Here is a 21,711-nt window from a genome sequence, read left to right as displayed (position 1 = left end):
ATTAATATATTACATATATTTATATATAACCAAACTTACATAAATAATTAATATACAATTAATTATAATTAATATAAAATGTCAATGATCATATAATTGGTATAAATATTATCACATTAATTTAATTAATTAGTATTTACTGTATACTACTATGATATATTATTACATAATGACAATAAAATAATAGGTTGGCCAAAAAGTTCGTTTGGGTTTTTCCATAAGATGTTATGGAAATATATAGTATTGATCTATAATTAATATATTAGTATATAATATATTGATATTATTATGGAGTATTGTAAATTGAGATACCACAGAAGACAATGTACAAGGTGTTTTAATATGCTTTTTTCATTTATGTAATCATCACTGTAACCTAACTAGACAGGTGATATGCCCATTTGTTCACTTGAGGAAGTAGAGGCATCTCAAGAGGCCAAGGTCCAGTAGTACCCAACATTTAAGTATCTATTGTAGATGATGATTAAAACTAACGTTCTCAAGTGGTGTCTTCAAATATACCAACTTTCAACTGATATGCTGAATTCCACCTCTGTTGTTGTTAGTGGTGAGCCTAATTCAGAACTTAACCATGTTGTTAGGTCATCAGACAAGAGTGAGGGTCATCTCCATCTACCAGAACACTCCAGGGTCAACTTCTTCCCTCTACCTCACTAGTGAGAGAAATTCATCATCATATCTCTATTTGGGGCTACAGTGTCATCTATTTCTTCTTCTTTGGTCTCTAGTAAAAATAATAAAATAATTTTTAAATGCCTTAATTTTTTGTAATCGTTTCAGGGGCCTCTCAGACTCGTCATCTTACTTGAGCATGCAACAACCCTAAGAATGAGGTAGACTTTGGATAGCTCTATGTGGTTTTCAACAATCTTTTTATACCCCAATAAATGAAACCCCCAAAATATAAAACAACATATTGCCACCTCCCCCCTTCTGTTCTTGAATTTTGACCTCTCTAGCTTGACCACTGATGTCCTTCAATAACTTAACCAGGGAAATCCTAGCCAGGCTGCCAGGGTCCTTTACAAGCCTGTAGACTTTCTGTCACATTTAGAAGTTAATCTAATCTTATGAACTTGGTCTTAAAGTCCTGCGTGATCTGGCCCCTTCCCATTCCTCCAGCCTCTGTCTCTTGCTCACTCTGTTCAGTCACACTGACTTTTAGTTCCTTGCACTCACCAAGCCCTTTTCCAACCTGGAGATCTCTTCCATGGATACCTCCCTGCTCTCACCTCTCAGGCATCTCCCCTCCCACGGGTCCCCTTTTGCATGGCTGACTCACCTCCTTCGGTTCTCAGCTCAGAAACGGTGTCACTGTCACTGTCACTCAATTTATTGAGTGATGGATTGTCACTCAATCCATCCCCTATCCCAACCACTATCACACTGACCTATTTTATTTCCTTGCTTTTACTTATCACCATCTAATATTATCTTATCTTTGAATGTGCCTACTTTGGTATTGCCTATTTCCCATATGATATGAGAGCAGGGGCCTTATTTGTTCTACTTCACTCTTGCACTGCCAGCTCAGAATGGGGTCTGGCTCATGACAGCACTTATTTAAGTACTGCTGAATTAAGGGCATTGTGATAGTTTCTCATATTTTTTAACATTGAGGATAAATTCCTCGTGAGTTCATTCCTGCCCCCAGCCCCAACCTGCTAATGGCCTTTACTTTTGGCTTTTACATACCCGGTCCATTGTCTCAAAAATGCTGGTGGCTGCTGCACGGCCAGCTGCAAAGGCTTCCAAACAGGAAGAGGCATTGCCAAGATTTAAAGCTCCTACTATGACACTGAGGAAAATCTGTAATAAAAACAGACAAACATAGTTTTCATCAATTTGTAAATAGTCTTCACTGTCATTTGGGCTGCCCACGTGAACTCAAAGATTTCTCAGAAATATTCTTCTGTGGGAGTTTGAAAGCTAAATAGCTCTTTGGAAACACTAGGAACAGTTTTTGTTCTGCAAAGTATCTCCAATTTTTCTACTGTTTTGATTTAAAAGACTACATTATTTTTGATTGAATATCACTATTCTACAAAGAAGAACATGTTTTTAGATCAGTAAGAGGTCTAAACAAGGCAGCACATAGACACTGAGTGGGTTAGAGTAGTGATACGATAATTGATTCATTATATAAACAGCCTTATAATGTTAAAGACTTCTGGTTAAAGGGTTGTTGAAATGATAAAGACACTGTGATTAGCTTGATTGTCCTAGAGACTGGTACATGCAAAATATGCCTACTACTACTGCTACTGCTATATTCCTGCTACTAGTGAACTAGTTTTTAGGATAACTACTGCTATACTACTACTAGCAATAATAACAATAATAGTAAGGTATGTGTTTAAGTGCTCTACTCGTATTACTTCATTTAATCCTTACAACAGAAGAGGAAACAGAGGTGTATGGAGGCTGCCTAACTTACCCAGTGTCTCAACGTGTATTAAGGGGTAGAGCATTATTTGAATCCAGGCTCTTGACTGACATTTTGTCCAGCTCCCAGGCTCATCTACTGCTGCTGCACACAAGTGGAGTGGCCAGGCTCCTGTGCAGAGCTGGTGAAGCTCTTCTTTGACTCACCAACCTGGCCATCTCATTAAGTTAGGGGAAGGCTACCTGATCATGATCAGATGTTCCTACCCAACAGCACTCTGTTTTGCTTTGTTTTGTTTTGTTTTTAACATCTTTATTGGAGTATAATTGCTTTACAAGGATGTGTTAGTTTCTGCTTTATAACACAGTGAATCAGTTATATATATACACATATATCCCCATATCTCCTCCCTCTTGCATCTCCTTCCCACCCTCCCTATCCCATCCCACTAGATGGACACAAAGCACCGAGCTGATCTCCCTGTGCTATGCGACTGCTTCCCACTAGCTATCTATTTTACATTTGGTAGTGTATATATGTCCACGCCACTCTCTCATTTTGTCCCAGCTTACCCTTCCCCCTCCCCATATCCTCAAGTCCATTGTCTAGTAGGTCAGCACTCTGTTTTTAATCAGAGCTGTTTATAAAGAAGCAAAGAGGCAATTCGTCATGTTGGCCTCTAGGAGAAGCACAAGACTTCACCCTTTCAACCAAAGAATGAGCTTTAGTCACGTGACTCACATGGAGGCTGTTTCGTTGGCCACCATGTATTGAGGACTGGAGTTATTTTCTGAGCTAAAATAAAGGTTGGCACCTGCATGAATGTAGTCTTTTTCGGGTAATCAAATGAACCTGGTCTGTAGTGGTTTCATGAGCTGGATTCTTCCCATGGGTTATAGCACATCAGGGCAAAATACTTGAGTCCCTCCCCATTCTCTTTCTCCCTTATGGCTGGACCATGGGGCTTCTCAAAGCCAGTCAGGCATCTCCTCCCTCTCAGTAACCTCTCTATTCCATATATCCAGATGCTGTGGGCCAGCTCCTTCTTGCCTTCTCCCTGAATTCTCTATTCTATGCATGGGGACAAACATTCTCTCTTCAACTGTGCTTCATCTGTCCATCTGTCCTTTTCCTTAATTATGGCAGGTACTTCCTCCAATGGCAGATTACTTACTCTCTCAAGCCCCAGTAGTTCATTATCTGTAACACAGGGATAATAATTGCATATACCTCAAGGGATTGTTATGAGAAGTAAATGATAATGTGTGTAAAGGTGATTAATCCAATGTCAGCCACATAAATAATAGTGATGATGATGATGAAAGAAGTGAGATTCCACACTTAGGAAGTGAGAAGATGAACAGACAGAGCAGTACTTGTGGTCTAATTTGTGTTAACACCACCCTCATCAGAGGTCTTTCTAACTGAGCAAAAGAAGCCTTCCACATGTCCTAGTTCAGGGGTCAGTAAACACTTTCTATAAAGGGCCAGTTAGTAAAGAGTTTAGACTTTTTAGGCCATATGGGCTGAAGCTATTATTCAACTCAGTTCCTCGACTATGTAGTACAAAAGCAGTCATAGACGGTAGGAAATGAATGACTGTGGCTATGTTCCAATAAAACTTTATTTACAAAAACGGGCCACAGGCTGGATTTAACTTGTGGGCCATGGTTTGCTGATTCTAGACCAACTCACTAGTGGCCTGAACTGAAGTTTAGAGTCAAACCCTTGCTCAGCCTGGCTTTGCAAGCACTACCTCAAGCAAACATCTCTCTCGGGGTCCTCAGGGAAAGAGGGAGTGAGACAGACAGAGGTACACATCCTAATACCATCGCAGTAGCTAACACACATCATTTCTCACCCCAAATATCTCACTCTTCAGCCCTGTGGACTGTGGTGTGGGAAGAGGGAGGGCAAAAGAGACCTCTGGGGAATAATTTTTCTGTGGGTGTGCTGTGCTGGAGAAAAGGGGATCTGTTCATAGAAAATAAACTTATGGTCACCAAATGGGAGAGTGGGGGAGGGATAAATTAGGAGTTTGGGATTAATGGATACACATTACTATATATAAAATAGATAAACAACAAGGTCCTACTGTATAGCACAGGGACTTATATTCAATATCTTGTAATAACCTATAATGGAAAAGAACCTGAAAAAAATATATATATACATATACATATATAAAAAATGGAATCACTTTGCTCTACACCTGAAACTATCACAACATTGTAAATCAAGTAGAGTTCAATTAAATAAGTAAATAAATAAATTAAATTAAAAGGGATCTGTGGCCCCTTGGAAGAGGTTCAGAAACAGGAAAACAGTAGTTAATGGGTCAAGCCTCAGAGTCACAGGGATCTGAGCTCAAATCCCACCCTGTGCTATCTGGCATATATTTCTCAACCTCATGGCTCCATTTCATTTTTAACTGGTAGCATAATGGCATCAATCACAGAGTGAAGTTGTGAGTATTACACATGGTAATTATATTAAATACTTCACTCAGTGCTTGACACCTTGTATACACTGAATAATGTTCCTCTCTATTACTGCTGTTACTTTTTCATTATCGAGTCCTGAAACTTAAGAGGGGCATGAAAGAGCAGCCATCAGCACCATTCAGTGCCCTTTCATCTTTTTTTCGTAATAGATCATAGAGTATGTTTTTTGTCCATGTACAAGTGATACTAATTACAGTCATTTATGTGAAATACTTACCATTTATGCCCAATTACCGTGCAGCCAATAATGATTTTGTGCATCACAAAATGTGTTAGATTAACCTAATTGTTAATTAGTTTAATGCATTAAAAACACTCAACTCAGCTTATGCAAACTCAGCCTTTATAGTTTGTTCCTCAGAGCATGGCCAAAAAAGTGCATGCATGCTCAAGAGGAAGAGAGAGAGAGAGGGAGAGAGAGAACCACAAAGGGAATGCTTACTAATGATTATACTGTTAAAGAATGTCTCTCATCTTCCCAAAGAAAAGTTTCTTACGATGTAAGTGGAGGCTTGCAAGGAAAAGTTTAGGAAAAGGAGGTGAGGTTAGTTATTGATGATTAAAATGTTAGAGACACATAGTGTGCCATGTCTGCACAGAGTAAGTACTCAAGAAATATCAGTTGAGAGAAGGAATTCTTTACAGAAGGTATAGAGTAGCCTATAATCCAACGGGCAGGAAACTTGAAGGTGAGAACTTGTTCAATGAGTTAAACAAGGACGCCGTTAGACCGAGGTGGCTTTAATGCTACCTAATGTGGCAGCCTACATAAGGGACCAGAACCTAAGCCTGCATGCCTAAAGGCTAAGAAATCAAAACCTAAGGACAACCAATCACGAACAGCCAATTAGGCTTTCCCCAATAAGGCAACTACTTAAGCTACAGTTGATCAAATAATTCCCTTGCTTTGCTTCCTCCTCTTCTCTATAAAGTCTTTCCCCTAGCTTTTATTAATAGACCCCCTCTAACCACTTCTGGTTTGGTGTGCCCAATAGGAGTTATTTTTTCTCAAACAAACTTCTAAAAATTTTAATATGCCTCAGTTTATCTTTTAACAGAACCATAAAATTGGATCTTCGCTGAAGAGAGTTACCAAGGGTAACTCAGTGGTAATTCAGTGATTCCAACTGGAATTGTGTATTTTCAATACCATTTTTTCATTTTGCCCTCTGAACCATTATTTGTACACACTTCTGTCCCCTCCTTGCAGGCAAGGAATCAAAAGAAGGATGTCTTTTCTCAGTGCATATCTTTCTGCAGAGCGAGCAAATACAAGCTGCTGAGACTAAAGTCAACTACTGGTATTTCTAGTTTGGTAAAGCTGAAAGTTCTTAAGAATCATTAGGTCAATAAAGACAAAGGACTTTACAGTCAGATTTTAGACCTGCAGTACTTTCACTGGCTTTTCAAATGTGCAAAGCTATATTAAAGTTATTAAGAAAGTGGTTAAATTACGATAATAGTAACACTTTCCATCTATGCTATCCCTTTAAGGTTTACAAAACATTTTAACATGATTTATCATATTTAATTTTTTTTAAACAAACTTCAAGTGATGCCAGCTGTTTATCTTTCAAAGAAAAACTGAATTTTAAAAAGTCATTCTTCGTGTGTTACCATGCTCTTAATGAAATAAAGTCAGTGCCTTAGAGTGATTATGGTCTGACCTCTAATAATCATTTCTATTTGCAAGTGGAATTTCTATTCAACTTTCCCTAGATATGTATTTATATAAAAGCAGTAGGTCTTAAATTGCAGGCTTCTGGCTAGCAAATTTCTGGTGCACAAAATTTTGGTATTTTGCATTATTTAATTGATGCCTGTCCTACCTAGAATCTGGAGCCAAAATATTTTTTTAAGAATCTTATATGAAACCACTTCCATGCTTTTTAAATTAATATAATTTATTGAATAATTAACAGACCAAATGGAACATATATTTCACGTTTTACCTCCCTGACCTCATGGAGCTTACTGTGTGAGGGTGGGAAGGGACAGGAACAAATGTGAATAAATGCAAGTGTTCAGATTCATTCAAGGACTCTGAAGGAAAAGTTCAGCAAACCATGCAGGAGAATAAAAGACTGCATGAGCATGGAAGACCTGACTGGGGAAGTGCCATCCACTTGGGAATTTGAACAATGACAACAGTCTAACTGTAAGGAGAGGCGCTGTAAGCTAAGGAGGAAAGGTGAGCGGGAGAAAGAGCTTTCCCTGACTCCATCCACACCTGCTATTCACTGTCGAGGTCCCTGTCCTCTGCGGCATATAATACCATCGTCATTACGCATTATGTGATTATTTATTGTTTAGCTTCCCCACTAAACTGTAAATTCCATCAAGGCAAATATCACATTTCTTTTGCTCATTACCGAATTCTCTACACTTTGTATGAGTCTGGCATATAGTAGATGCTCAATAATTAATTCTTGAAAGGACAATTGAAAAGATACTGGAAATTAAAGTAGCCGAGGCATTAGCTATAGCATGGCTACAGTGCAAGTGAGAAATAAAATATACTTGTATTACCTGTCCAGTTGAGGATATTATTGGCTTTGTATTTTAGTAACTATGAGTGAGTGTATTTAACAACTATGTCCATTAGCACATATCTTATGCCATTATTAAGCTCAACCACATAAGCTGTTAATTTTTAGCTAGGAGATCCCTGACTTTCCATTTTCATCTTTTGGACTCAATCAGAAAAATCATTGCTTTACAGCTATAATATCTTCTGTTGATTGGAAAGCATGAAATCACGAGGCTCACGAACTCAAATGCTCAGCATCCCTTTACTATAAAAGGCACAAGCATTGCTGTTTCAACAGATGGACTCCATCAAATCGTTGAGGTTTTCCTCCTTCAGACACTAACGGGATAAACAGAATACCTTCACTGTGGACTTTTCTGAGATACCAGCAGGAAATGTTCTATCTAGGTCATCAAGACGGAAGTACCTGGACAAGGGTTCCTGCTGTATATTCTCCATCATCCAGGACGAGTCTGGAGCCGTACCAGAAGGCCAGAGCGTAACACAAGAAGATGAGACACCACATGAATCCAGTAAAGAATCCCATCACTATCCCTTTTCTAATTCCCCAACGCTGGGCAAACACAAGATTTTTCTCATACCTGTGAACAGAAAACATTTGAGTCTATTTCAGCAACAGCAACAGCAGCAGCAGCAGTTCAAGTTAAAATGTTTACAACAGGCCACAATGCAGTGGTTTTAATCAATGCTTATAAAATCATTCCAAACACAGAGCAGCTTTAGGGAAAGAAAACAACAATAACGCCTGTGTAGTTCCTTAAAAGTTGCTTCAACCTGGCAATGACAATGTGCTGAAAGGATGATGCCTAGCGAAGCCTCATAGTTGATTACTTCGTGGATGAGTACAGTGGGGTAAGCTTTGCCCCAAGAGAAGAGAATTTTCAACACTAATGTTTGACCATGAGGGGTCTAGTATTATTTGTGTTTGAATTCTCTCATTAAGTCACATGACATGAAAGATAATATCTTCCATAGTGGAGGAAATATGCTAATGCAATGTTTTATGAGAAGTAAGGTAATCACTTCACAAACAAATGAAGCAAAAGAAAAAAAAATGAAAAGAGGATAATCAGAGGTTGTAAATCCTATTCTCTTTTTCATTTGGTGAATTTGGTAGCAACTGAGAATGTGATCATACTAGATCTACAACATACGCAATAAAAGTTGAGTTAAGTTGGTGGCTGTTTTATAAAATCAGTACCTGGCACCTGGTAAGCACTCAACAAATACTAGATAAATGGAAGAATAAATAAAATCAAAGTTTTGACAACTGTGTTGTTTTGGTCATTTAGGTTTTGATTTCCATTAACAGTTAATCTCCTAGAATGATGGTCTATAATATATCAATGCTAAATGTTATTTGATTAAATGGAAATCTTAGACTTAGAAAGAGCATATAGTACAGTAGCTGAATAAAACACATTGAATAAAAAAGTGCTCAATTGGGCTTCCCTGGTGGCGCAGTGGTTGAGAGTCCGCCTGCCGATGCAGGGGACGCGGGTTCGTGCCCCGGTCCGGGAAGATCCCACATGTCGCAGAGCGGCTAGGCCCGTAAGCCATGGCCACTAAGCCTGCATGTCCAGAGCCTGTGCTCCGCAACGGGAGAGGCCACAATAGTAAGAGGCCCGTGTACCGCAAAAAAAAAAAAAAAAAAAAAAGTGCTCAATAAAAAAGTGCAAAATTGCATTTTAGATCAGGTAGGCTTTTCCTTAATGTCAGAAGACAGTGTTTTAGACTGGCATGAAGTATGGTGTGTGTACACACACACCATCAGCGTTTGAAACAAATATCCAACCTACGATGGCTTTCTAAAAGCCACCAACTGCATCATCTTCAAGAACACAGAGCTAAAGGCTTGGGAGTCTTTTGTAGGTGGTTTGACCAATCTAACTGCTTAGCTTAGCCACCTCTTGAACAAAAGGTCCCTCAGGGTACCAGAGCAAGGTGAATCTGCCACTTTATACAAAATGGGGAAGATTCAGAGTAGTATGCAGATCAACAAAGTTCAGGAAAGTGGCAGACATTTCAATTAACTAACCTTTCAACCTCTTTTTTCTCACCACCATAAGCAGCCACTGTTGGAATAGATGAGATGACTTCATCAGCCACTGCCCCTGCTTTGGCATAGGCCCTCAATTCATGGTCTGTAAACTTGGACACACTCTGAAGTCCAAATGAAAAAAATAAAATTAGGTAAGTCACTGCCATTCATTGATTCATCTAGCAGAGCAAACATGTAGCAGTTTAATACAAGACTAGATTCCCACTGGAACAGCGTTTACCGAGGAAAGAATTTGGTCCAAGTTTGAGCCATGTTAAGCCTCATCCATGGGTGTTTGGTTGTTGACATATCAAAATGACTCCATTAAAACTCAGCCTCAACGAAACTTCTCACAGAGTATGTACTAAATAGGGCATTCTATGTGACCACAGTGTTTCAGTCAACATATTAATGACGTTTTCAAGTCAAACCATGTCAGAGTTCATTGCTATTGTCCAAAGGCCATGTCACAGTTTACAGACAAATACCACATGCAAAGACCAGAGGCCCATGCAGGTGTCATACTCATTAGAATACAGAATAAGGGAGAGGTTCTGAGCATGCAAAGGCATATGCAGCAGAGGTAATTCCATAGGAGAAAGCTTCAGATAAATATTACACCACTTGACTCAACTGTAGGGACTCAACTAACTAGTTTTGCTTTTTACAAAAGGAAAGAAAAAGACATTGCACTTAATATTAAACAAGTTAAGTTTTTCTAAAATTGGACCTGGATTGAGTCCTAGTTAGAATCAACCACCAAAGACTTCCCTGGCACAGATTAAGAAACAAGAAGGGGAAAAAGCAAATGTTGTGAAAGATTAACTGGCTCAGAAACCTAAAAATATATATAGTACCCAGACTAAGGAAGTTTATCTTCCAAGTTTTTCCGAACTTTTAGCAGCAAAACCCTTATCAAACAAAATCTTAGACAGAATTTTAACATATAAGTAAAAGTGGTATTTTATTACAATATATTTATTTCACAAGTCCACATTTTATAAATCTTGTGAATTGAAAGGCAACAATAAAGGAAAGTAAGGCTATTTTAATCAACATTAAAATTTGACTTTGGATGGTATGGCAGTTTTTGCCACAATCCTCTTCTAATTTATTTCTGAAATATGTAAAGAGCATAGTAATGAGAAAATTAAGTAGTTGCAAATGTTATCAGTTTTTATTGTAACGGCACATTAAAGAATCTCTTGATACTTCAATTAAACTGATATAAGAACTTAAAACATGTATATTGGGAAATATCTAACAGTTGTTCATGTTTCCCACTGTAGGTATATAAAAGTCATACAAAGGCATACAAAACCTATGATCAGTTCTAATATGTCATATTCTAGTATGTCATATATTGCCCCCTCCACCTTTTTTTGTCCTGCTTTTGAATTGAGCTTAGTGAAATTGCTTGTATCATTTTACACAAACATGCACACACCTGAATTCAAGAAGAAACAAGTGCAGAGTTACAACATTCCAAATCGGTGACACATTTACAAGAAGTTGAAATATGGACACTGAGACAAGAGAAACTGTGCTTTGAGCCTATTTGAAATCAAGTTAACCAGTTTATGTTGTTGGTCTCCAACATGTTAAAACGTGACATATGGTCCATTTGAGTGTGAATATTAATCTTTTGTGGGTTTGAAGAAAGAGATTAAATTTTTTTGGAGGGAAAAAAACACTGAATCAAATGTTTGCAGACTCCCCAGTGACCCTCTGTGGAAGTTGAGGCTTTCCTGGAGTGCAGCTGAAAAGCATTTGGTAGGAAAGACTATTGTAAAACTTGCATGATTTGGTGGATTGGGAAAAAAACAAAAGCTAATATCTCTTTAGTAATTAATTCTGTGCCAGATGCCATGCTAAGAGCATAACAAGGATAATGCCTTGAGTCATCACAATGACTTTGGGAGGTACTAACCTTATTTTAAAGATGAGGAAACTGACATTTTGACAAGTTGAACATATCTTTCTTGAGCCAGGTGGTAGAGCCAGGTGGTGGCCTAGTTAAGTGGAATGAGCTCTTTGCTATTGTCACTCTGTATTACCTGGGAAACATTTGAGTAATACAGCCAGTGGAGTGTAGAGAGTATTTTGCTAGAAAATACAGTCATGGAGATCGGTACCTGTTGCTCAATGATGTGAATGTATGTGCAGCTTTTCACTTAAATTCTATTCTCATTTACAGCAAATTATTAGTGTGCCTGACCCCATGACCTGTTATCTAATGTGGCTACTCTAAAAGTAAAATAGAATAATTTCTCAATCCTTGGGAGTGTTTTTTAACTGGGATGACCCCAAATTCCTACTCCTATACTTTTTCTTGGCCTGCATACCTGGGGAATGGAAACTGTGACTGGGATACTTCTCTGAATGGGTCAGATAACCCTCTCTCTGAAACTGATCAGATGGAATGGAGAACACAGTGTAATTGCAGAAATCTCTTTTATTTGTTGGGCCTTTCTGAGGGAAGCATCTGAACTTGGGAGACCACGGGAAGCCACAGGCACACTGCAGAGTGAGTGGGGATTTAGAATCAGGCTTCCTTGAATTTGAATCCTATTCTGTCATTCACTGGCTGTGCAGTTCCAGACAAGTCCCTTTACCTCTCTGAACCTCCATTTCTTATATTTAAAATGGCATTAATACTTTATAAGATTGTTGTAAAATTAGAGATCATGTCCTTGAGCCTCCTAATACTGCCTGGCAAAATAGTAAATATTCAATTAATGTAGCTGTTATTGTTATTAATACAATAATATTTGTGTTATTAAAACATTATTAATCCCTAATCTAATAATGGAATGTTATTTGATACTGAGTAATAATCAAACAAAATAAATCAAAATGGTGATAATGATGTTGACTAAACATACTCAGGAGAAGGGAATCAAGCTTCACATTTTTGGCTGTTTCTCAGTGCAAAAGTCTTCCCATGGAGAGAAGTGAGAAGACATTCTTACCAGACCAATGACGGCTGCTCCAATCCCAATGAGAGGGCTGACAGAGATAATAACCAAGGTCAGTTTCCAACCCCGGTAAAATCCCAGCAGGAACCCACAGACGCTCGTGGTCATGCGCTGAATGAAAATGGCCATTTGGTCGGCAATGGCATCATTGATTTTGTTAATATCACTAGAAACAAGAGAGGCTTTGGTCACTAAAACTGAATTTGGTCAATTCAATATCTTGCTGAGAAAGTACAATCTTTCTTTTCTAAACACTCCTATTTCTGTACCCCATTGCCGTTGGGAAACTTAATAGCTTCTCACATCTTGGAAATTTTGCTGCAGCTTGGGAGGGCAGCAAACCTCTCTCCTCATAGCCAAGGGAGTGTGTCCTTAATCCAGTTTTCCTGACTGGGGTTCATTCAACATAGGCAAAGACTTTTGGAAACCCTCTTATTTGTCCCTTTCTTTCTTAAAGCTAATATCCTTGGTTTGTCCTAAACAACCCTTCTTTCCTTTATACCTGCTAAATCTTTTCAGCCTCAAGGTTCTACTCACATACCACCTATTTCATAAAAATTTATATAATCCCCCAGGGAGAAGTAATAACTTCTTTCCTGTGTTACCATAGCAATGTAATTAATCTGTATACATGTGTATATGTATGTGTATGTAATTATTGCTTTCTGCTTATACGCAGTATAGAATTGTGGTTAACAGCACAGACTCTGGAGCCAGACTCTGAATTTAAACACAAGCTGTTCTTGGGCAAGTTACTTGGCCTTTCTGTGTCTCAGTTTCCTCATCTATAAAATGCGGATAAAAACAGAACCTACCTCAGTCGGTAGCAGTGAGGATTAGTTAATACACGTAAAGTATTGGGTTGGCCCAAAAGTTCGTTCGGGTTTTTCTGTAACATATGGAAAATCCGAACGAACATTTTGGCCAACCCAATATGTAGACCAGCGCCTAGCATACAGTAAACAATCAATGTATGTTAGCTCTGATTATTTGCTTGAAACCTTTATCCCTCCTACTAGGCTGTAAGTTCCTTGAGATCAGGAGCTCTGTGGTATATCTTTATGCCTTGCATAGGGTAAGTGCTCCAGAGTATTGGTTGACTATCATTACATTAAATTCATATTCCTGGAAACATTCCCATAATCTCTGGTCCAGATGGAGCAAACAAGGCTCAGGACTTGATAGCAAAAAAGGACCTTAGACATTACAGAGAGGTTACACAACTGTATTCTAGCAAGGTTAAGTATCTGTTCAAGGTCAAAGTAAGTAAAGGGCAGAATGAGTGCTGGACGGTAGGGGCCCCAACATTCAGTCTGCTTTTATCTTCACTACACTACACATTGTCTTTCATGGGACCTCAAACTTAAATTCAACACGGTTCAACGGTTCTCATTACTCAGAGCTCATTCAAAAATTATGGGGGCGGGCACTATTAATGACCCAGACTAGTATTTAGGTGTAAACTGGATTTAAATCTAGTTTTTCAGTTTGAATCTTTCTCAAACTATTTTGAATTTTTTTTTTGTCATTATATGCGGAAATTATGTCAACAGGCAAAGCAAGATAATTCTTTCTAATCATATTGTTTTCCTTATGGGTACATAGATTGTGACATCCCTCAATTTCTTCTTTCGAGATCAAATAACCCTACATCCTTTAAACTCTCTTCTATAATGCTTCATTTCTAGTACTTTAGTCCAGGACCTACAAACCAAATTACAGTATCCTGACTTTCAATTTTTAAGTCATTTTGGAGGAGCTTCAAGATGGCGGAAGAATAAGGCGCGGAGATCACCTTCCTCCCCACAAATACATCAGAAATACACCTACATGTGGAACAACTCCTACAGAACACCCACTGAACGCTGGCAGAAGACCTCAGACCTCCTGAAAGGCAAGAAACTCCCCACGTACCTGGGTAGGGCAAAAGAAAAAACAGAGACAAAAGGATAGGGACGGGGCCTGCACCAGTGGGAGGGAGCCGTGAAAGAAGAAAAGTTTCCACACACTAGGAAGCCGCTTCGTGGGTGGAGACTGCGGGTGGCGGAGGGGGGAAGCTTCGGAGCTGCGGAGGAGAGCACAGCAACAGGGGTGCGGAGGGCAAGGCGGTGAAATTCCCGCACAGAGAATCGGAGCTGACCGGCACTCACCAGCCCGAGAGGCTTGTCTGCTCCCCGCCGGGGTGGGCGGGGCTGGGAGCTGAGGCTTGGGCTTCGGTCGGAGCGCAGGGAGAGGACTGGCGGCGTGAACACAGCCCGAAGGGGCCAGTGCGCCACGGCTAGCCGGGAGGGAGTCCGGGAAAAAGTCTGGACCTGCCGAAGAGGCAAGAGACTTTTTCTTGCCTCTTTGTTTCCTGGTGCGCGAGGAGAGAGGATTAAGAGCGCTGCTTAAAGGAGCTCCAGAGACGGGCGTGAGCCGCGGCTAACAGCGTGGACCCCAGAGACGGGCGTGAGACGCTAAAGCTGCTGCTGCCACCACCAAGAAGCCTGTGTGCGAGCACAGGCCACTATCCACACCCCCTTCCGGGGAGCCTGTGCAGCCCGACACTGCCAGGGTCCCGGGATCCAGGGACAACTTCCCCGGAAGAACGCAGGGCGCGTCTAAGGCTGGTGCAACGTCACGCCGCGCAACATCACACGGGCGCTACGTCACGCTGGCCTCTGCCGCCGCAGGCTCACCCGGCATCGGGGCCCCCCCCCCCCCCCCCCCCCCCCCCCCCAACGGCCTGAGTGACCTAGAGGCCCGAATCAGCTGCTCCTTTAACCCCGTCCTGTCTGAGCGAAGAACAAATGCCCTCAGGGGACCTACACGCATAGGTGGGGCCAAATCCAAAGCTGAAACCCAGGAGCTGTGCGAACAAAGAAGAGAAAGGGAAATCTCTTCCAGCAGCCCCAGGAGCAGCGGATTAAATCTCCACATCAACTTGATGTACCCTGCATCTCTGGAATACCTGAATAAACAACGAATCATCCCAAATTGAGGAGGTGGACTTTGGCAGCAACAATATACATATATATATATATATATATATATATATATATATATATATATAAAATTATTTTTTTCCCCTTTTTCTCTTTTTCCGTGTGGATGACAGGCTCTTGGTGCTCTAGCCAGGCGTCAGGGCTGTGCCTCTGAGGTGGGAGAGCCAAGTTCAGGACGCTGGTCCACAAGAGACCTTCCAACTCCACATAATATCAAACGGCCAAAATCTCCCAGAGATCTCCATCTCAATGCCAAGACCCAGCTTCACTCAACGACCAAGACCCAGCTTCACTCAAACAACTAGCAAGACAGGAACACAACACCATCCATTAGCACAGAGGCTGCCTAAAATCATAATAAGTCCACAGACACCCCAAAACACACCACCAGACGTGGACCTGCCCACCAGAAAGACAAGATCCAGCCTCATCCACCAGAACACAGGCACTAGTCCCCTCCACCAGGAAGCCTACACAACCCACTGAACCAACCTTAGCCACTGGGGACAGACACCAAAAACAAGGGAACTACAAACCTGCAGCCTGTGAAAAGAAGACTCCAAACACAGTAAGTTAAGCAAAATGAGAAGACAATGAAACATACAGCAGATGAAGGAGTAAGGCAAAAACACACCAGACCTAACAAATGAAGAGGAAATAGGCAGTCTACCTGAAAAAGAATTCAGAACAATGATAGGAAAGGTGATCCAAAATCTTGGAAACAGAATGGAGAAAATACAAGAAACGTTTAACAAGGAACTAGAAGAAATAAAGAGCAAAGAAACAATGATGAACAACACAATAAATGAAATTAAAAATACTCTAAATGGGATCAATAGCAGAATAACTGAGGCAGAAGAACGGATAAGTGACCTGGAAGATAAAATAGTGGAAATAACTACCTCAGAGCAGAATAAAGAAACAAGAATGAAAAGAATTGAGGACAGTCTCAGAGACCTCTGAGACAACATTAAACGCACCAACATTGGAATTATAGGGGTCCCAGAAGAAAAGAGAAAAAGAAAGGGACTGAGAAAATATTTGAAGAGATTATAGTTGAAAACTTCCCCAATATGGGAAAGGAAATAGTTAATCAAGTCCAGGAAGCACAGAGAGTCCCATACAGGATAAATCAAAGGAGAAACACGCCAAGACACATATTAATCAAACTATCAAAAATTACATACAAAGAAAAAGTATTAAAAGCAGCAAGGGAAAAACAACAAATAACACACAAGGGAATCCCCATAAGGTTAACAGCTGATGTTTCAGCAGAAACCCTGCAAGCCAGAAGGGTGTGGCAGGACAAATTTAAAGTGATGAAGGAAAAAAACCTACAACCAAGATAACTCTACCCAACAAGGATCTCATTCAGATTCGATGGAGAAATTAAAACCTTTACAGACAAGCAAAAGCTAACAGAACTCAGCACCACCAAACCAGCTTTACAACAAATGCTAAAGGAATTTCTCTAGACAGGAAACACAAGACAAGGAAAAGACCTACAATAACAAACCCAAAACAATTAAGAAAATGGGAATAGGAACATACATATCGATAATTACCTTAAATGTCAATGGATTAAATGCTCCAACGAAAAGACATAGATTGGCTGAATGGATACAAAAACAAGACCCATATATATGCTGTCTACAAGAGACCCAGTTCAGACCTAGGCACACATACAGACTGAAAGTGAGGGTATGGAGAAAGATATTCCATGCAAATGGAAATCAAAAGAAAGCTGGAGTAGCAATTCTCATAGCAAAACAAAATAGACTTTAAATAAAGACTATTACAAGAGACAAAGAAGGACACTACATAATGATCAAGGGATGAATCCAAGAAGTTATAACAACTGTAAATATTTATGCACCCAACATAGGAGCACCTCAATATATAAGACAAATACTAACAGCCATAAAAGGGGAAATCCACAGTAACACAATCATAGTAGGGGACTTTAACACCCCACTTTATCAATGGACAGATCATCCAAAATGGAAATAAATAAGGAAACACAAGCTTTAAATGATACATTAAACAACATCGACTTAATTGATATTTATAGGATATTACATCCAAAAACAACAGAATACACATTCTGCTCAAGTGCTCATGGAACATTCTCTAGGATAGATCGTATCTTGGGTCACAAATCAAGCCTTGGTAAATTTAAGAAAATTGAAATCGTATCAAGTTAATTTTCTGACCATAACGCTATGAGACTAGATATCAATTACAGGAAAAAATCTGTAAAAAATACAAATGGAGGCTAAACAATACACTACTTAATAACCAACAGATCACTGAAGAAATCAAAGAGGAAATCAAAAAATACCTAGAAACAAATGACAATGAAAACACGACGACCCACAACCTATGGGATGCAGCAAAAGCAGGTCTATAAGGGAAGTTTATAGCAATACAGTCCTATCTTAGGAAACAAGAAACATCTCAAATAAATGACCTAACCTTACACCTAAAGCAATTAGAGAAAGAAGAACAAAAAAACCCTAAAGTTAGCAGAAGGAAAGAGATCATGAAGATCAGATCAGAAATAAATGAAAAAGAAATGAAGGAAACAATAGCAAAGATCAATAAAACTAAAAGCTGGTTCTTTGAGAAGATAAACAAAATTGATAAACCATTAGCCAGACTCATCAAGAAAAAAAGGGAGAAGACTCAAATGAATAGAATTAGAAATGAAAAAGGAGAAGTAACAACTGACACTGCAGAAATACAAAGGATCATGACAGATTACTACAAGCAACTCTATGCCAATAAAATGGACAACCTGGAAGAAATGGACAAATTCTTAGAAATGCACAACCTTCTGAGACTGAACCAGGAAGAAATAGAAAATATGAACAGACCAATCACAAGCACTGAAATTGAAACTGTGATTAAAAATCTTCCAACAAACAAAAGCCCAGGACCAGGTGGCTTCACAGGGGAATTCTATCAAACATTTAGAGAAGAGCTAACACCTATCCTTCCCAAACTCTTCCAAAATATAGCAGAGGGAGGAACACTCCCAAACTCATTCTACGAGGCCACCATCACCCTGAATCCAAAACCAGACAAAGATGCCACAAAAAAAGAAAACTACAGGCCAATATCACTGATGAACATAGATGCAAAAATCCTCAACAAAATACTAGCAAACAGAATCCAACAGCACATTAAAAGGATCATACACCATGATCAAGTGGGGTTTATCCCAGGAATGCAAGGATTCTTCAATGTATGCAAATCAATCAATGTGATACACCATACTAACAAGCTGAAGGAGAAAAACCATAGGATCATCTCAACAGATGCAGAGAAAGCTTTCGACAAAATTCAACAGCTATTTATGATAAAAACTCTCCAGAAAGTAAGTATAGAGGGAACTTCTTACCTCAATATAATAAAGGCCATACATGACAAACCCACAGCCAACATCATCCTCAGTGGTGAAAACCTGAAACCATTTCCACTAAGATCAGGAACAAGACAAGGTTGCCCATTCTCACCACTACTATTCAACATAGTTTTGGAAGTTTTAGCCACAGCAATCAGAGAAAAAAAAGAAATAAAAGGAATCCAAATCAGAAAAGAAGAAGTAAAGCTGTCACTGTTTGCAGATGACGTGATACTATACATAGAGAATCCTAAAGATGCTACCAGAAAACTACTAGAGCGAATCAATGAATTTGGTAAAGTAGCAGGATACAAAATTAATGCACAGAAATCTCTTGCATTCCTATACACTAATGATGAAAAATCTGAAAGTGAAATTAAGAAAACACTCCCTTTTACCATTGCAACAAAGAGAATAAAATATCTAGGAATAAACCTACCTAAGGAGACAAAAGACCTGTATGCAGAAAATAATAAGACACTGATGAAAGAAATTAAAGATGATACAAATAGATGGAGAGATATACCATGTTCTTGGATTGGAAGAATCAATATTGTGAAAATGACTATACTACCCAAAGCAATCTACAGATTCAATGCAATACCTATCAAGCTACCACTGGTATTTTTCACAGAACTAGAATAAAAAATTTCACAATTTGTATGGAAACACAAAAGACCCCGAATAGCCAAAGCAATCTTGAGAAAGAAAAACAGAGTTGGAGGAATCAGGCTCCCTGACTTCAGACTATACTACAAAGCTACAGTAATCAAGACAGTATGGTACTGGCACAAAAACAGAAATAGATCAGTGCAACAGGATAGAAAGCCCAGAGATAAACCCACGCACATATGGTCAGCTTATCTTTGATAAAGGAGGCAAGAATATACAGTGGAGAAAAGACAGCCTCTTCAATAAGTGGTGCTGGGAAAACTGGACAGCTACATGTAAAAGAATGAAATTTAGCACTCCCTAACACCATACACAAAAATAAACTCAAAATGGATTAAAGACCTAAGTGTAAGGCCAGACACTATCAAACTCTTAGAGGAAAACATAGGCAGAACACTCTATGACATAAATCACAGCAAGATCCTTTTTGACCCACCTCCTAGAGTAATGGAAATAAAAACAAAAATAAGCAAATGGGATCTAATGAAACTTAAAAGCTTTTGCAGAGCAAAGAAAACCATAAACCAGACGAAAAGACAACCCTCAGAATGGCAGAAAATATTTGCAAATGAAGCAACTGACAAAAGATTCATCTCCAAAATTTACAAGCAGCTCATGCAGCTCAATATCAAAAAACAAACAACACAATCCAAAAATGGTCAGAAGATCTAAATAGACATTTCTCCAAAGAAGATATACAGATGGCCAACAAACACATGAAAGAATGCTCAACATCATTAATCATTAGAGAAATTCAAATCAAAACTACAATGAGATATCATCTCACACCAGTCAGAAAGGCCATATCATGAAAATATCTACAAACAATAAATGCTAGAGAGGGTGTGGAGAAAAGGGAACCCTCTTGCACTGTTGGTGGGAATGTAAATTGATAGAGCCACTATGGAGAACAGTATGGAGGGTCCTGTACAACTAAAAATACAACTACCATACGACCCAGCCATCCCACTACTGGGCATATACCCTGAGAAAACCATAATTCAAAAAGTATCATGTACCAAAATGTTCATTGCAGCTCTATTTACAATAGCCAGGACATGGAAGCAACCTAAGTGTCCATCGACAGATGAATGGATAAAGAAGATGTGGCACATATGTACAATGGAATACTACTTAGCCATAAAAAGAAACGAAATTGAGTTTTTCATACTGAGGTGGATGGACCTAGAGTCTGTCATACAGAGTGAAGTATGTCAGAAAGAGAAAAACAAATACCGTATGCTAACACATATATATGGAATCTAAAAAACAACAAAAAAATAATCGTCATGAAGAACCTAGGCTGAGGAATGAAATAAAGACTCAGACCCACTAGAGAATGGACTTGAGAATACAGTGAGGGGGAAGTATAAGCTGGGACAAAGTGAGAGAGTTGCGTGGACATATATACACTACCAAACGTAAAATAGCTAGTGGGAAGCAGCCGCATAGCACAGGGAGATCAGCTCGGTGCTTTGTGACCACCTAGAGGGGTGGGATAGGGAGGGTGGGAGGGAGACGCAAGAGGGAGGAGATATGGGGATATATGTATATGTATAGCTGATTCACTTTGTTATAAAGCAGAAACTAACACACCATTGTAAAGCGATTATACTCCAATAAAGATGTTAAAAAAAAAGTCATTTCGTTGAAGCCATGAAACCTATGAAAAAAGCCATGCTCCCTATAAAAGCGCAACTTAAGAGACAAAATGCATCAAAAGAACTGAAAATGTGTTTCCAATTGTTATTTAATTTGGAAACAAGTGTTTCATTAGCGAAAAATCACACATTCATTAAAATGTCCTACCAGCCACTTACTCAGAAAATCTTGTATTCAGCTCTCCCACTGAATTGCAGTCGAACCATCCTATTTCCATTCTCATTATTCTCCTAAAGTACAGTTTTCTCATTTTCTGTATCTGGCGAGCTGCAGCAATTACCCAAAAGCATATCTGTAAATGGAGCAAGAAATGTTTAGCATTGTCATAAAAATAGTCATTAATTCCTTCTCTTTTCAGAAGAAAATATTTTCACTATGACAGTTGAGAAAAGGACAAAAGTAATTCACAATATGCCTCTTGTTGGGAATTAAGGTGTGAGCTCTGACATCTGCTGAAAGTGGGGCTGAGCCGATCCACTGTAAACAGGGAAGCCAGAGGCTTGGGT

At 39.2% G+C, this 21,711-nt stretch overlaps 1 protein-coding gene across 3 annotated transcripts in view; it reads right to left on the bottom strand.

Annotated features, from left to right (window-relative positions):
• Positions 1-21,711, bottom strand: part of ABCB11 (ATP binding cassette subfamily B member 11) — a 93,995-nt gene that overhangs the window by 48,792 nt on the left and 23,492 nt on the right. For all 3 annotated transcript variants that reach the window (XM_027129074.1, XM_027129084.1, XM_027129093.1), the window contains 5 exons: positions 21,364-21,497; positions 12,476-12,647; positions 9,501-9,625; positions 7,869-8,043; positions 1,717-1,830 (listed from right to left, as the gene is read on the bottom strand). In XM_027129074.1, coding sequence (XP_026984875.1) covers positions 1,717-1,830; positions 7,869-8,043; positions 9,501-9,625; positions 12,476-12,647; positions 21,364-21,497 — 720 coding nt within the window. The remainder of the gene's footprint in view (positions 1-1,716; positions 1,831-7,868; positions 8,044-9,500; positions 9,626-12,475; positions 12,648-21,363; positions 21,498-21,711) is intronic.

The sequence above is a fragment of the Aethalodelphis obliquidens genome, unplaced genomic scaffold (assembly GCF_003676395.1).
Source record: "Aethalodelphis obliquidens isolate GAN/ISIS:26980383/991018 unplaced genomic scaffold, ASM367639v1 scaffold2, whole genome shotgun sequence".
Lineage (NCBI taxonomy): Eukaryota > Metazoa > Chordata > Mammalia > Artiodactyla > Delphinidae > Aethalodelphis > Aethalodelphis obliquidens.
Note: the sequence above shows the minus strand (reverse complement) of the source record. Positions and strands in the feature narration are given on the sequence as shown.